Genomic DNA, 13,780 nt, shown 5'->3' with positions numbered 1-13,780 from the left:
CTCAATTCTGTATCCACATCAAGAAAGGCCGAATACGGCTGGTGAGACTGTCCCCAAGCCCAGAGGAGCGAAATAATGATCGCAGTGTTAATGGCAAAAGCTTGGTCCTGCTCAAATCAATAGTCAAAGCCCTGAGGACTCGGACAAGATATTTAACTTCCCCCTTTGAACACAAGCACACACACCCCACAGGCTCTCAGTCATCAGCCAAGCTATTCAATGCCAGCATGCAATCCGCAGACTTACCTTCTCCACCCGGAAAGTGATTTCTCTGGAGGATATTTGCAGAATGGGAGCAACAAACTCGCAGGTGACGTCCACTTGCATGATCTGTGCCTTCCCTGCCTTGCTCCCCACCATGGCGTGACACAGCAGCCGCTCCTTCACTACCTGCATGCAAGAGTCACACGTCACCCAGCGGGTGCTAGCAGGGCGTCCAGAAAACACCCTGCAGTTGCTAGCCACCCGACCGTGGACATAAAGGATTTTGATAGCCTAGATAAAAACTGTGCCATGGGATCTTGGCCATCAACCATCAACAGGTATTACTGCCCTAAAGTGACAGTCACTCGTCTCCTCAACAGCCCTCTCTCTTTCTATGCTACACCCTATTTATGCTGCACTCAAACGTCCATACCGCTACACCCCAACATCCACAAAAGGCACTTGAGTCACGTGGTGTCTACAATTGTAATAATCCCTGCCCCAAATGATTCTTGTTTTGATGTGCCCCATCGCTAAGCATAATCCTTACAGAAAGCTGTAGGAACTGATTAAAAATACACATAACTATATTAAGGGAAACAAGTGGTAGAAGGGCCAACGCCAGCAAACCCTCCCTTGGAAGCTTAATAGAAAGGATACATGGCAAAAACCCAAATAGCCAGCCTGCCTTCAGGTAAAGAGGGGATCACTCATTCCTAGGATGTACTGTGCCCTTCTAGAGCTGCTTTGAAAAGAAATCTCCCTAGGAAAGAGATGTCTTGCACTCCACACGAAAACCCTCTGCTGAAGCTGGATGCTCTTATGTTCAAGACTTTTTCCTGATTTCTCATGGTTTCACTTTCCCAAATTCCTCCCATCATTTCTCATTCTTCCCTCTGGTACAACACCACAACCCAACAACTCCTCGGAATCTACAGCCTCCAAAATCATCTGTGCTGCACGTGCAGTGCAGGCAGTTGGGCTTCTGGCCAACCTGAAGAGAATTAAGTTCCCAAGACCCCAAGTAAGGTGGAAAGCCCACTCCCAGGGTCTGGGCTTTGACTGCACGAACCAGGCAGCCACAGCTGAGCTCACAGATCCCCTTTGGCCTTTCCGGGCAAGACACCCTCACCAGTGCCCTGATCATTTTCCTTCCTTTCTAGTACCTTTTTCCCTCTTCAGCAAAACCTTTGGGCTCAGAACTGCACAGGGACAATCCCATCACAGTCAATTGAGTGAGTAATCAAGTCTTCCTCAAGCTGCCACTCAGGCAATCCTTTAAAAAACCTTTCAAAGCACTGGTACCAGCAGGAGCTTAATGCAGATTTAGTCCATAGTTGCTTAAACATCTGTGCCCAGTGGTCCTGGAGCCAGGGAATGCACACCAGGGGTAGCTGGCAGTTTCTCTGCAGAGTTGGATTTCCCCTGGAAAGAAGGGTCCAGGGAGAACACCCAGTGACCCTGCTGAAATCCCCCCCTCTCAGCTGCCGTCCAAGGGTGCCGCAAGACCTGGCTGCCCTTGGGACACCGGGGCTGGCTGAGAGACTGGGGCGAGCTGTTCTGGAAATATTGACAAAAGTCAAGCTGTCAATTATAATGATCCGTGGGAAGAGGCTCCCACATGGGGAATGATCATTAGAGCTGACACACCCTGTTCGTTTTTTCTCCTCCAGGACTCAGTGCTAGACAAGCCCTCTGCTTACGTTTGTCTACAGAGGAAAAATGATGCTGCTCCCAGACACTCCCCCCCTTCACAGGTGGTTTCTTTTGCTCACTGCTTCCCCCAGATAGATGACCTTGCATTTTTTAATCTACTTTCTGCCTGTGCCCCTAGTGTAAGTAGAACTTATTTGCCCTGCCCTTCCTTTCTGCCTCAGCACACGACACCTTATAACCTGCCCTTGGCCCCTGAAGTAGCAATACTTCCTTCAGCCCCCATTTTGGTGTCAGCAAGTTGGGTTTATGGTAGCTCTAGAAACACAAAAAAGCCTTAGCAACTGATGGTGGCCAGCAAGAAAAGCAACTGGTGCTGCCGTGGTAACTTGTGGCATTAAAACAGTTTCTGGAAAGCTCTTGCTCATTTTCGCAGGCAAATGTCAAGGGGCTGCAAAAGAACTCCCAGTGGACGTGATCTGATGGGAAAGGCTCAGCCCTCATGGGGGACCTCACCTGCGGAGTGCTGGAGAAGCCTTCCAGGGTCATCTCCACAGTCTTGCCCGGCATCAGCTCCATCCTCAGAGGCCGAAGCTTAAACACAGGGCAGGCAGGTTTGGGGTTCTGGGCGGAATCTTTACCCTTGGTGGTACCAATGGCAGGGAGACGATGATGCCGGTGAAACGGGCTGAAACCTTCTCTTGTCCAATACAGGTACTGGGTGCGTCGCCCTTTATTTGTCATCTTGAAGTGGTAGCAGCAGGGGTCCAGGCTAGAAGAGAAGCAGAGATGGAAAATGTCACGGGAGCTGCCATTTCCCAGCGATCACCCAGCTTCAGCACCCTGAAGGCATTATCCGACTGCACACTCAGCAATAAAGGCACCTCCAAAAAGGCTGACCTAGCTCAAAGCTACAGCAAGAGCCAGACCTTGGTTGCCCCGAAGTTTATCACCATCCAGCAGCTGCTCTGGTTGTGTACAGCAAGGAAAAGCTTCTTGAAGAACACTGTGGTGGGTTGACCTCGGCTGGATGCCAGGTGCCCACCAAGCCACTCAATCACTCCCCTCCTCAGCAGGACAGGGCGGGGAGAAAATAAGATGGAAAAAAAACTCGTGGGTCACGAGAAAGGCAGTTTAATACAGCAAAAGCAAAGGCCGTGCACAGAAGCAAAGGAAAAGAAAAGATTTATTCTCTGCTTCCCATCAGCAGGCGATGTCCAGCCACTTCCCGGGAAGAAGAGCTTCAGTACGCTTAGCAGTTGCTCCACAAGACAAACGTCGTAATAATGAATGCCCCCCCTTCCTCCTTCTTCTCTTAGCTTTTATTGCTGAGCAGACGTCGTATGGGATGGAACATCCCTTTGGGCAGTTTGGGTCAGCTGTCCTGGCTATGACCCCTCCCAAGATCTTGCCCACCCCCAGCCTAGCGGGGAGGGGGGAATGTTGGAGAGACAGCCCTGGTGCTGTGCGAGCACTGCTCAGCAGTACCCAAAACACCGGTGCCTTATCAGCACCCTTCTAGCTACCAATACAAAGCACAGCACTATGAGGGCTGCTATGGGGAAAACTAACTCCATCTCAGCCAGACCCAATACAAACATCATCTCAGTTGCTGCAGACAGAGCATCACCAGCCTTTGGGGCTTAATAATCCGAGTATTTTTCCAAGGGGCTTCCTGCAGGTCTCGCTGCATCAGACACTGAGCTGGCCTGGCCTGGCTGCAAGTGGAGGGAGGAACAGCTTCGCTGCCATTTCACCTTCCCCTTGGGAGCTGCTGCCTCAGGTGGCTTCCTCCAAAGATGCTACTGGGGAGGCTGCAGGGTATACAGACTCATCTGGTGACCTGGGCACCACTTGCCTCACTGGTGGGATCCCCCTCATCCCCCCATCCCTTAGGGAGCAGCCAACCCTCATCGCCCCCAACATATCGCCCTTTGCCTCAACAGTGCAGCTGGGTTTGTGTTTTAGGGAGACAAATGCACTCTGAGAACGCAGGATCAACAGAGGTTTTCCCAATACGAACACAGCAGCAAGACCAGCTCTGGCTGCTGAGGGAACGGAGCGACAACCAGAGATGAAGAACTAGAGCTAGATATAAAGCCAGATGAATATTCAATGGAAATTGATTCCTTCAGGTAAAGAAACACTAACCGCAGGCTAGTCTGGAGTCATTATTTTACCCTCTATAAAGCTGAGCATGACCAGGAAATGAAGAGTTCCTGGAACAGTTATTGTCTTTTTGAAAGGTACAGAACACGTGGCTTACAAAATGCATGTCTGCCATAAGCAGCTAAATACAAACACACAAGCATATACTATAGAACAAACAAGTCTGTGAAACAGACTGTTAAAAAAAATAATGAGGTTTACAAGTTTAGTATGAAATGGTGTGTGTTGTGGAGAGCAACGGATGAAAGCTTGGAGCAGCTCTGGGGAGATGCAGAATTTGTGGCTCTGGGAAAGCCCAACTCATCGGAGATGTTACCGGGGTCCCACCACAGCTCACTCGGTGGCAGTTCTGCAGCCGACACCAACAGCAACAACTCCAAACAGAGCCTGCGGGTGAAGGGGGGCAGAGCACAATGACATGAACCACCCTAACATTGTCCACTGTGTTGTGTAGCCAATCTGTGGCTGCACAGAGCACAGGACACGCTGGGCAATCACCAACCTCCCTGCAACGTCCCTGCTGATGCGGATGGCTTGTGGATGCATATTTAAGTCCCTAAAAATCTATCCTAAATGCTTAAGGTAGGATTAACCTGCTCTTTCTAACCAAAAATGTAGGTATTGGAGCACTGTGGACCCTCTTTGCAGCCAGGGAAAGGAACAGGCACCTCGAGAAGATGATGCCTCTTGCCCCAAAAGGTCTCCAACACAAGGCAAGCAGCACTTTGCAAAGGCTTATTTTCCTCCCCTGTTTAGAAGGACGTGCCTGGTTTCAGACACACACAGTGGCATCAACAAATCCCCTCCTCCCAGCCAAGCTCTTTCAATGAATACTCTCAATTTATCCCACCCAACCTCAGCAGACCTCTCCTCCTCTCCCTTTCAGAGCTGGGCCTGCAGCCACCCTCACTTGCCCGTGCCCCGGGCTGCTGCTGCGGTCTTGACAGAGGAGACAGGGAGGAAAGCAGGCAGGAGAAACCAGGAAAGAGCAACTACGTCTAACAAAGAGCAGCCTGGCAGGGGAGCCGGGGAAGACGAGTGAACTGACGCATGATACAGGGCAAAGACAAATTCTGCTGCTCCTCCAGGACTCCCAGGCAGAGGGGAAATAAAGCAGCACCATTACTTTAGTCGAGGAGTTGCTAACAAGCTACCTCCACGGTTTTCCGCTGCTGCAAGATGATACTCCACAGTGAGTGAAAAAGCAAGCCAAGTTATTCCAAAGGGAAATATGTTTATACTCGTAATGTAGTGTTTTCCAGCCGGAGGCTTCGGGGACCTACTGTTCGTATCTTTATTTGATAAAGTGAGGAAATAAATGCGTTATAAGTAAGGGCAATTCAGTGACAATTTAGCAACTGGTGTCCATTTTGGTGGCTTTTGAGGGCATCTAACATCTTTCAAATGGCCATAAAATGCTTCTAAAGGAATTCTTGTGGCTTCAGTGAAACAGAGCCAGGACCTTGAGCACGGAAGGAGAACTAGCCTGAAGGACTACAGCAAAACTCCTCCTGGCTGAGCCCACGGCAGAAGCGGGAGCTGAGAGGTAGCCTACCTGAAGTGGCGTCCCAAGTTGAGCTCCGGACCAAAGGGTTTGTCGGTGACAATGGTGGTGCCAATGCCGACAGCCCGGACAGGGATGACATAGGAACGGCTGTTCTCTATGAACAGGTTCACCTTGTCCCTGAATTTCTCCGTGTCATCCAAGTTTGCGATGATGGTCACAGACACCTCGGTCTCGGGGGGGATCACTCCTTTACTGGGTTCAATCCTCCAGCGCGAGCGTTTGCCAGCCTGCAAGACAAGCCAAACACTAACTTAGCATGGAAACCAGGGACCCTGGTCTCTTGTGGGGTGCAGGAAAAGGAAGGACTAAAGATACGAGGGTAAAAACCAGAAAGGCTTCATTTCCCTAAATCTAAGCTACGGTGTCTGCAAACAGCAACTATGCAGGAACTTATACAACCTGTAGTTTACCCTCCTTTAACAGACTCACTTCATTAACCGCGTTTTGCCCAACCCAAGAGATGCTCATCCTCGGGAGAAGGTTATTCCCCCTCCTCTTTTGGTCTCTCTTTTGGAGTGTGCACCAAGGGAAGCTACTTTATCTCTCCTGCCTTCCCAACCACGGTGGCCGGGTTTGCATGAAGGCTCAAGGCCAGAGGAAGCCAGGACTGCTCAAATCCCACCGTGGCAGCCACGTGCCTGGGGGATACTGCTGAGAGCCTGAAGAATAACTCTGCAAAACCGGTCATCTCTCCCAAGAGTTAGGCAGTGCTTCTCAACAGCCCCTGAAGGACTGAAGCACTCGGTCCCCACTGATCACCAGCTGCAGCGAGGTGTCCCACTGTCCTTGGCTTTGAAACATTCAGCTCTAAGTGTTTACAGCAGGGCAGTAAAGAACTAAGCAGAAAGGAAGGGCAAGACATGCCCTGTGGGCATGGCCAGGGCTTCTCAAGCATTCTCCTCCTCTGGTTTCTCATGCACCTTGCGCTACAGATGGGGCAATGAGGGGGCTGGACCCCCGGTCCATTTAAAAACACAGTCGCAGGGAGCAAGCTTGCAGCAGACAAAGAGAAACGCATGCAATGTCCCCTGGCCAGCATGAAATGCACTGGGATGTAGATGTACGGCTTCAAAGTGTCCATCACGGTGTTAGTGGCACACACACCCCACAGTTCAGTGCTGTGTTTGGGACGACAGGCACTACTCACCCAAAACACCGCAGTATTCTAAGAGAAAAGGCTTTTTTCTTCTTTTTTGAATGAAAAGCAAGGATGAGCTTGCAGGCCTGACATGATCCAAGTGCCTGATCCAGGTGAAGTCAGCTTGAGTTTCCATCTGTCAGGCTGGTGGCACTGAGCTCTAACAGGACACCAGCCAGCCCAAGGGAGAAGAACACCAGAAAACCAAGCAGCACTTCAAAGTCATGGAAAGCATTTTAAATAAGCCCCCCAAAACGACCTCTGCTAACGAGGGTAAGACTAGCGGGAGGACAGGGAAGCAGTAACTTGCTGAGCATTCAGGCTCCCGGCAGCGTGGGGAGGTGCCCCAGCTATGAAAACTCCTTAGGCTGACTGCAGGTCAGGTCTGCATGCCTGCATCCCAGGATGGAGCATGCCAAAGGCATCAAAATTATTCCAGGCACTGGCAAAACTAATAAACTCAGTTCCAGGCTCTTCAAAGCCTTCCCCCTCCCCGCAGCCTGCGCAATTCACTCAGATAACAACAAAATCGCGCATCAGCCACAACAAGAAACAGAATCACTAAAGCAGCATCCTTTATCGGCACTGGTTTTAAGTTTATCTCCTTGGTTTGCTGTCTCTCCATATGACCATTTCTTTAATAAGGGGAATGTCATCAAAAGCTTGAGATAATATGCAATGAAATCAGGAAATGAAACAAAACCTGCACTAAATGAGGAGAGAAGCAAATATGGGAATGGGAACTGCATGTTCTCTCCTTGCTTACACCGAGTTTGGCCAAAACTCTTTATATGCTGCCTGAAAATCACTTGATTCTCTCCAGGGAATCCCAGTGAGAAGATAAACAGGTGCAGCTTCTTTTTTTTTTTTTTAATAAACAAAACATGGTCTCTTCTGCAACATCAGCTCCGGTTGAATCTGAGGGCAGCTCATCCCTGGGAAGGTGGAAGGGGATCTGCTCCCCAGGCACTCTCCTGAAGACGACAACACATCTGGCTGGATGACCGCTGCTGGAGACCACGCGGCAGTGAGCTCCATCAGGAGCACAGGGCTCTGGATTAGGGAGGTCAAGGATCCCGTCAAAGGAGACAGGAGCCCAAAATCAGGAAACAGAGCACCGTCACTACAAGGGGAAGTCCCAAGAAAGCTTTCCTCTCTCCTCCCTCATTACAAGGCACCAGGAAAACACCGTTTGCCTCCCTGCGGTAGCACAGAACACACCCAGCACGGTGGTTATGCAGGCAGAAGAAAGCTGCCGCTGATGAACAAAAATTGCACCCTAGGCCTTGTCTTTTCCTTCCTGATCACACAGGTGTGATACGCAGCTGCCTTCTGTGGTGCTGAGACATGTCATTCTTGGTAGCCAAATAAAAGATGCCTGAGGAGACAGAGTGACAACAAACAAGTAGGAAACGATCAAAGAAAGATGCTTTTTTCTCTCTGCCTTTCTGCAGGGAAAGCAAACGCTTCCATTAATCAATACAACTCTTTTGCACTTGTCAATACAGCAAAAATCAGACACTTAGGGAAACAGGAAAAAAAGATGACAGCGACAGCAAGGAGGAGAAACGGCCACTTTTTTCAGCAGGTCGCATCAGCCCCCAGCTAAGCTGCAGCAGCTCCTTCATGTTGACCTATTCCTCCAGTCTTTTTTACCACAAAAAAGGCAAACCCTCCCCTTGCGGGATCCACAGGATGCTCTAAGAGGGCTGCCTGGCAGCTGGGAAAGCAATCTGACAAAGAAAGGTACGTCAGACACACACAGGATTCAGTGGATGAGCACGGGATGACACGCTGGCCCCAAGGGTCACAGACCTGCAGCTACCCCGACAAGCAGGGATAAGCCAACCAAGGACTAGGGTATGAAGTCTCTACACTCCACTACAAACCCAAAAAGCCCCATCTCAAGGCACAGCTTTGGAGGGGTTTTTTATTTCCTTCCTTCTGGTGGCAGAGATGCTCAGTGCTGCTCCCCACAACTCATCCGACAGACACAAGAGGGGTACGGGGAAGCCTGTGCACGATGAGGAGTACTCCAGGTAATTCCTTAAGTCTCTATCCAAAGTGAAGTTATCCACAAAAAACATCTCAGCTTGCTCAGATAATGCTCTTTTCTCCCATAAAGCAAGAAGAAAGCTCGACTTGACAGGAACAGCAATTTGCATGTGGTGGTTAAGGATACCACCATGGCCATCTGCATTACAGCATTTTCCTTTTCTGTTTTGAACAAGACACCAGCCTTTTATTTGCCCTGTTGCTGCCCCTTAATCTAATCTCATTCAGGTTGCTGAGCTGCCAGTCAGCATGCTGTAATGTTGCTGATCCAACACTGCTCTGAAAATTTCAATCAAGAGCTCTTTCTTTCGAGTGGGGACCGTGATCTAGAAGCCTAACTACAAAGAGCCAGGGTTTTGAGATCAGCCATCAAACGGGAGACAGGGAAATCCCAGCTCGCTGTCCTGCAGCAGTCTCCAAGCAGGAAATCAAAGCAGCAGCTTTGGCATCTTCGAGAACACAAGACTTGGGTTCAGGGGCGCAAATGAATGAAGGATGCCCAGGTCACCCACCAGCTAGGCTAAAGGACAGCCGGAGCCAGTTCTGCTCTCAGAGCTACATGTGCAGGTCACCCTGACACCCGACTGCATCTCAAATTTTATCTCCAAAATTATTCAGTCCCCTCTTCTTCCCATCAATAAACTGCCAGGCAGCCTAAGGCAGCAGCAAAGGGCAAAACTTCAACCGAGGCAACAAAACAGCACCAAAGGAGGCAGCTGCTGAGGGCAAGGGAGGAGCTGGAGCACACCTCGCCTGCCACGGTGCTGCTCCCATCAGGCAGGCTCAGCATCACCGTCCTGAAGAGTCTGAAGAGCCCTTGCTGAAACGGCTGATCCAGCAGGTTCCCAGCACCTGCCTCCTTGAACATCTCCAGGATAGCAGCAGCTATCCTGAGAAGCTGAGATGCTCACCATGGGGTAACTCCATGCTGGGGAGTCAGCAGAGGGGCTATGGAACAGCAGAGGCCATCTTTGCTGCAGGGAAAGAAACCATCCCTGAACCACCTCATATTACAGTTCGAGTTATTGATTAGCACAATATTTGCAGAGATCGCAGGGAAGCAGGATGGGATTTATTGCCCAGTCCCATAAGTTAGGGCACTGAGGCAATGGAGAGGCAGATATACCCCTGCAAGCCCCCTGGGTGCACTGCAAGCTGCCCAGGGGAGGCAGGGAAGGCATCACACCCCGATGGGCAGGACCTAAACAGAGCTCTGCAGGTCAGTCTTGGGTACAAGCATGCAAACCCCATCATTTATACACCAGTACCACCCATCCGAGGTGGCTTGCTCTCTGCAGAGATGGAAAGCAGATTTTCTTTGTGGAGCCAAAGAAAGTTGCCCTGGGAATCCCCCACTTTGAGGTTATGTTGATGCTCCTGGGCACAGAAACTGGAGCAAACAAGCTGCAAAAGCAGCAAGAGGGAAATTCAGCCTGGGTTAACCAGCCCCAGAACTTCAACCCACCTAGCACAGAGAAGCACAAACCCCCTCCAAACCCTGTTTTCCTGCCTCGATCCCCCCTCCAGTGGGGAGCACATCCCACCCAGCCTCAGCACCCGAGCCCTTCCCGCCTGCATCAGCCCCGCTCCCCCTGCCAGGGAAGCAGCCAAGCTCTCCTCCTGCTAGGCAGCTTGTCACGCTAGGCAGCCTCCATGAATTAAATAACCTTCTTCTGCAGCTAGTCTCCAGAGATGCTCTGCAACGCTACGGAGTCCACAGACTCCGTCGCTACACCACCCTTACAAGCATATCTTTGGGCAACAACCCAGCTGGGGTGACCCCCAGTAGGGGTGAAACTCACCTCACCACCAGCAGTTGGAGGACAGACCTCACACCCTAGTCTCTGTCGTCAGCTGGAGGTTGAGGCAAAGCAGATGCAGACGGAACAGGGAAACCACAGGGAAACCCATGCCCTTTCAGGAGCAAAGGGCCACAGGGTTCCCTTCATCGCCTAGAGCTCCAAAAGCATGACTCTGAGCTAAATACCTTCCACAAAACAAAGGGACAACTTGTAAAAGTGATCCAGACTCATTTCTGCTCAAACATCTATGCAAACTCTCTATTTTACTGAGGGGTTCCCCAGAGAAAACCGCCCCCAGAGCCAGGCTCCTCTTCCCGCGTTGTGATGGAATATCTCCCTTTCTCCCTCGGGGAGCAATATGGAAATGTTGCATAGAAAGGTCAAGTCACAGGCTGCTATGGACCATTTTTGCTGGAAAAGAGCCCCACAGATACTTACCATCTCTGCCCAGAAGGATGCAGGGATGACAGTCTGATTGCAGAGGCGGAGAGTTTGGCAAGCATCTTGTAAAACTTGGATACGGCCAAAATTTATTTTACTCGGGTGCACAGAGACAACTGGTCCTTCTCCAACGCTCACTAAATGGATCTTCTGCTCCAGGAAGCAGGTAGGAAAGATCAAAAAGAACAGGGAAAGTTGAAAAAGATTAGACAGCTCTAAGGGTACTCCTAGACTGAGGGATAATTAGGGTGGTTTGAAATTTCCAGTGTGGTAAGACTGAAACAGAAGGCCTGGAGCACGTGTGGGATCTGGAGCCATCCCATCTGAAAGCCACAAGCTCCCGGTATCAGGGGGTAAAGAAACCCAGTTTCCCACGCTTGCTTTTTCACACCTCCTCCACACTGTTAGCTCTCTTCCCTGTACCCTGTGCCTGCTCCCACCCCTTTTCCTGCTCAGTCTTGCTCCAAACCACCCTCCCTGACTTCTGCTGCTGCACAGCCCCACTTGGAGACTAACTTCGTTAACACTCCCAAAGTGACGCCTGTGACAACCAGCACAAGTCAGAAGCAAAGCAGGCTCTTCAGAGTACAGATCATGCAAGTTACTTGCCTCTGATTTGTGCTTGTGTGTATTCCTGGTATTATATGAATAACAGACATAAATTCTAGTGGGGGGAAACCCTTCTTTTGAAGGGAAGCATGCCTTATATTTACGAGCAACTCTTTCGTCAACCTTCACATTTCCCTGCAAAGCCTGCGTTGCCTGGCCTTCCCGTTGACTGCTTTACATTGCACACCCACAAGGGCCTGGGTTGAGAGGTTCAGTGGCATCCAGGGGATTTAGCAGCATCATTTCCAGTCCTTTTAATGGAAGTTTAAATCCCTCAACTACTTTCAACATGTCAGCCTTCCTTTCTGTTACAGAAAGCTTCAGGTTCCCAGCAATCCTCTGACATCCTCCTTCATGCTCAGACAGATGACAAGACATTTTAAAACAGCTGCTTCAAAAGTTAGTATCATTTTCATTTGAAGTGTAACTAAATTTCATCTAGATTTTAGCTAGATGAAGCCAGGACACTACATACAATGGTCTCTTGACTACATTTTGTTGTCGCTGCTGCTGTTGTGTATGCAAATGGTGTGGAGACTCACATGTCTTTGGCTGGGACTTTTGGCAAAGAGATTTGATGGATATTTCTCAAACGTGATGGGCCTGACTTCAGAAAAGCTTAAATCCAGCTTTGGACAAAACATCACTTCAGCATGGTTTCTTACGTGCTTGCTTTAGCAGGATTCAGGGAGGTCCCTGTGCGCTCCTGAGCAAAAGTCCTAATGAAGTAGCAGTTGCTGCTCATCTAATAATACAGCAGAGTAGGAGAGGCAGGGATCGTGCTGCATTTTAGACTGGGCTTGTTATCCCATCTCACATATCCATAATGAAATGCTGTGTCAGACACTTGGATTACCACCTAAGAGAATACCATCCCTCCTCTTCTCTGGGCATGAGCCATTGCTCATGCCACGGATCCCTTCTTTCCTTGTCCACACCAGCCATATATTACAAGTTTTCATGTTTTCCCAGGAAGAATCCCTGTACACTTTATGCCCCACCAAGATGAGTCGCACAAAGGCACACATCTCCCCTAGCACTCACCAGCGGGGATCCTTCGCTCCCAAACACCGCGACACGAGCCACTGTGTCCTGCTCTCCCGTCACCTGGGCTTCCAGTGTAACCGGGACCTCCACCAAGCTGCGAGGCTGGATAATCCCGCATGGCGTGGGGCTGGAGTACCACACAGGAGCATCCTTCTTGTGTTCCTATAAGGCACAGAATCAAAACCAACTTTAAAGCTTCCTCAAAGGTCACTCTGAACTCCTTGACATCTGCCACAATGACAATTCACACACATTTTTAAAAATCCCTAGGAGAAAGCAGAAAGGCACAAAACCAGATGCAAGACTAGTATGGGCTTAGCATCCTGAGGGGGTCCGAGAGCTGCTGCATGCACAAACACCTGCTCCTGTGCTGGCAGCCTCCTTGCAGCAGCCTTTCATGACCTTCTAAGTTCTCCTACGGGAAAGCACCCCAAAGACTAGACTATGAACTGCTTCCTAAAGTTTATATTCAGGCAGGTTCCTATTTAACTGCTTTCTAAAGTTTCTATTCAGGTAGGTTCCTGTTCTCAGCAAACCTTTAGGTTTGACTAGAAACCAGCAAGGTCTTCTCCAAAACTCCTTTTTTCCTAATATACCCCTTGACAACATTGGAGGAAAGGAGGTGGATGCGATGCCAAACCTGAGGAAGAACTGCGTAGCAGCCTGGGAGATTGCTGTCGTTCTCAAGCGTCAGCATCTGCCGATACGGGTACTTTAGAAAGCACCGTCCAAATGTCACGACCGGGTTGAGCACTCGCAGCCGAGGAACGACGCATCTAGGCAAAGAGATGACGAAAAGGGAATTGGAGATCCTGAGACAATGTAGAATTTGTTTACTCCCCAAATAGCATGAAATGACGCATAACACGTGTCACTGTCAAATGGACGTTTAAGACCCCTACGGCAATAAATTGCCTTTAATTTCTTTTTATACAACAACCTCTTAAAGGAGGAGCAAACCCTGAGTCTCAGCATTGTAGAGGCTGCCAAGTGCCCAGGCAGAGCACTGTGCCCTGTCCCAGAGCTGTCTGATGGGCACCTTTGCCCCAGGAGGCTTGCAAAGACACCTTGCAGCCTCCTGACGCTCCCAGCAAG

At 50.0% G+C, this 13,780-nt stretch overlaps 1 protein-coding gene across 1 annotated transcript in view; it reads right to left on the bottom strand.

Annotated features, from left to right (window-relative positions):
* Window positions 1-13,780, bottom strand: part of LOC132319065 (hydrocephalus-inducing protein homolog) — a 57,098-nt gene that overhangs the window by 9,656 nt on the left and 33,662 nt on the right. Inside the window, exons 15-20 of the mRNA XM_059828703.1 lie at window positions 13,326-13,461; window positions 12,683-12,847; window positions 11,027-11,179; window positions 5,582-5,820; window positions 2,374-2,629; window positions 247-390 (exon numbers count right to left, since the gene is read on the bottom strand). Of these exons, the coding sequence (XP_059684686.1) occupies window positions 247-390; window positions 2,374-2,629; window positions 5,582-5,820; window positions 11,027-11,179; window positions 12,683-12,847; window positions 13,326-13,461 (1,093 nt within the window). The remainder of the gene's footprint in view (window positions 1-246; window positions 391-2,373; window positions 2,630-5,581; window positions 5,821-11,026; window positions 11,180-12,682; window positions 12,848-13,325; window positions 13,462-13,780) is intronic.

Source organism: Gavia stellata, chromosome 24 (assembly GCF_030936135.1).
Source record: "Gavia stellata isolate bGavSte3 chromosome 24, bGavSte3.hap2, whole genome shotgun sequence".
NCBI classification, from domain to species: Eukaryota; Metazoa; Chordata; class Aves; order Gaviiformes; family Gaviidae; genus Gavia; species Gavia stellata.
The sequence above is the reverse complement of the archived record's forward strand: the minus strand, read 5'-3'. Positions and strand labels throughout refer to the sequence as shown.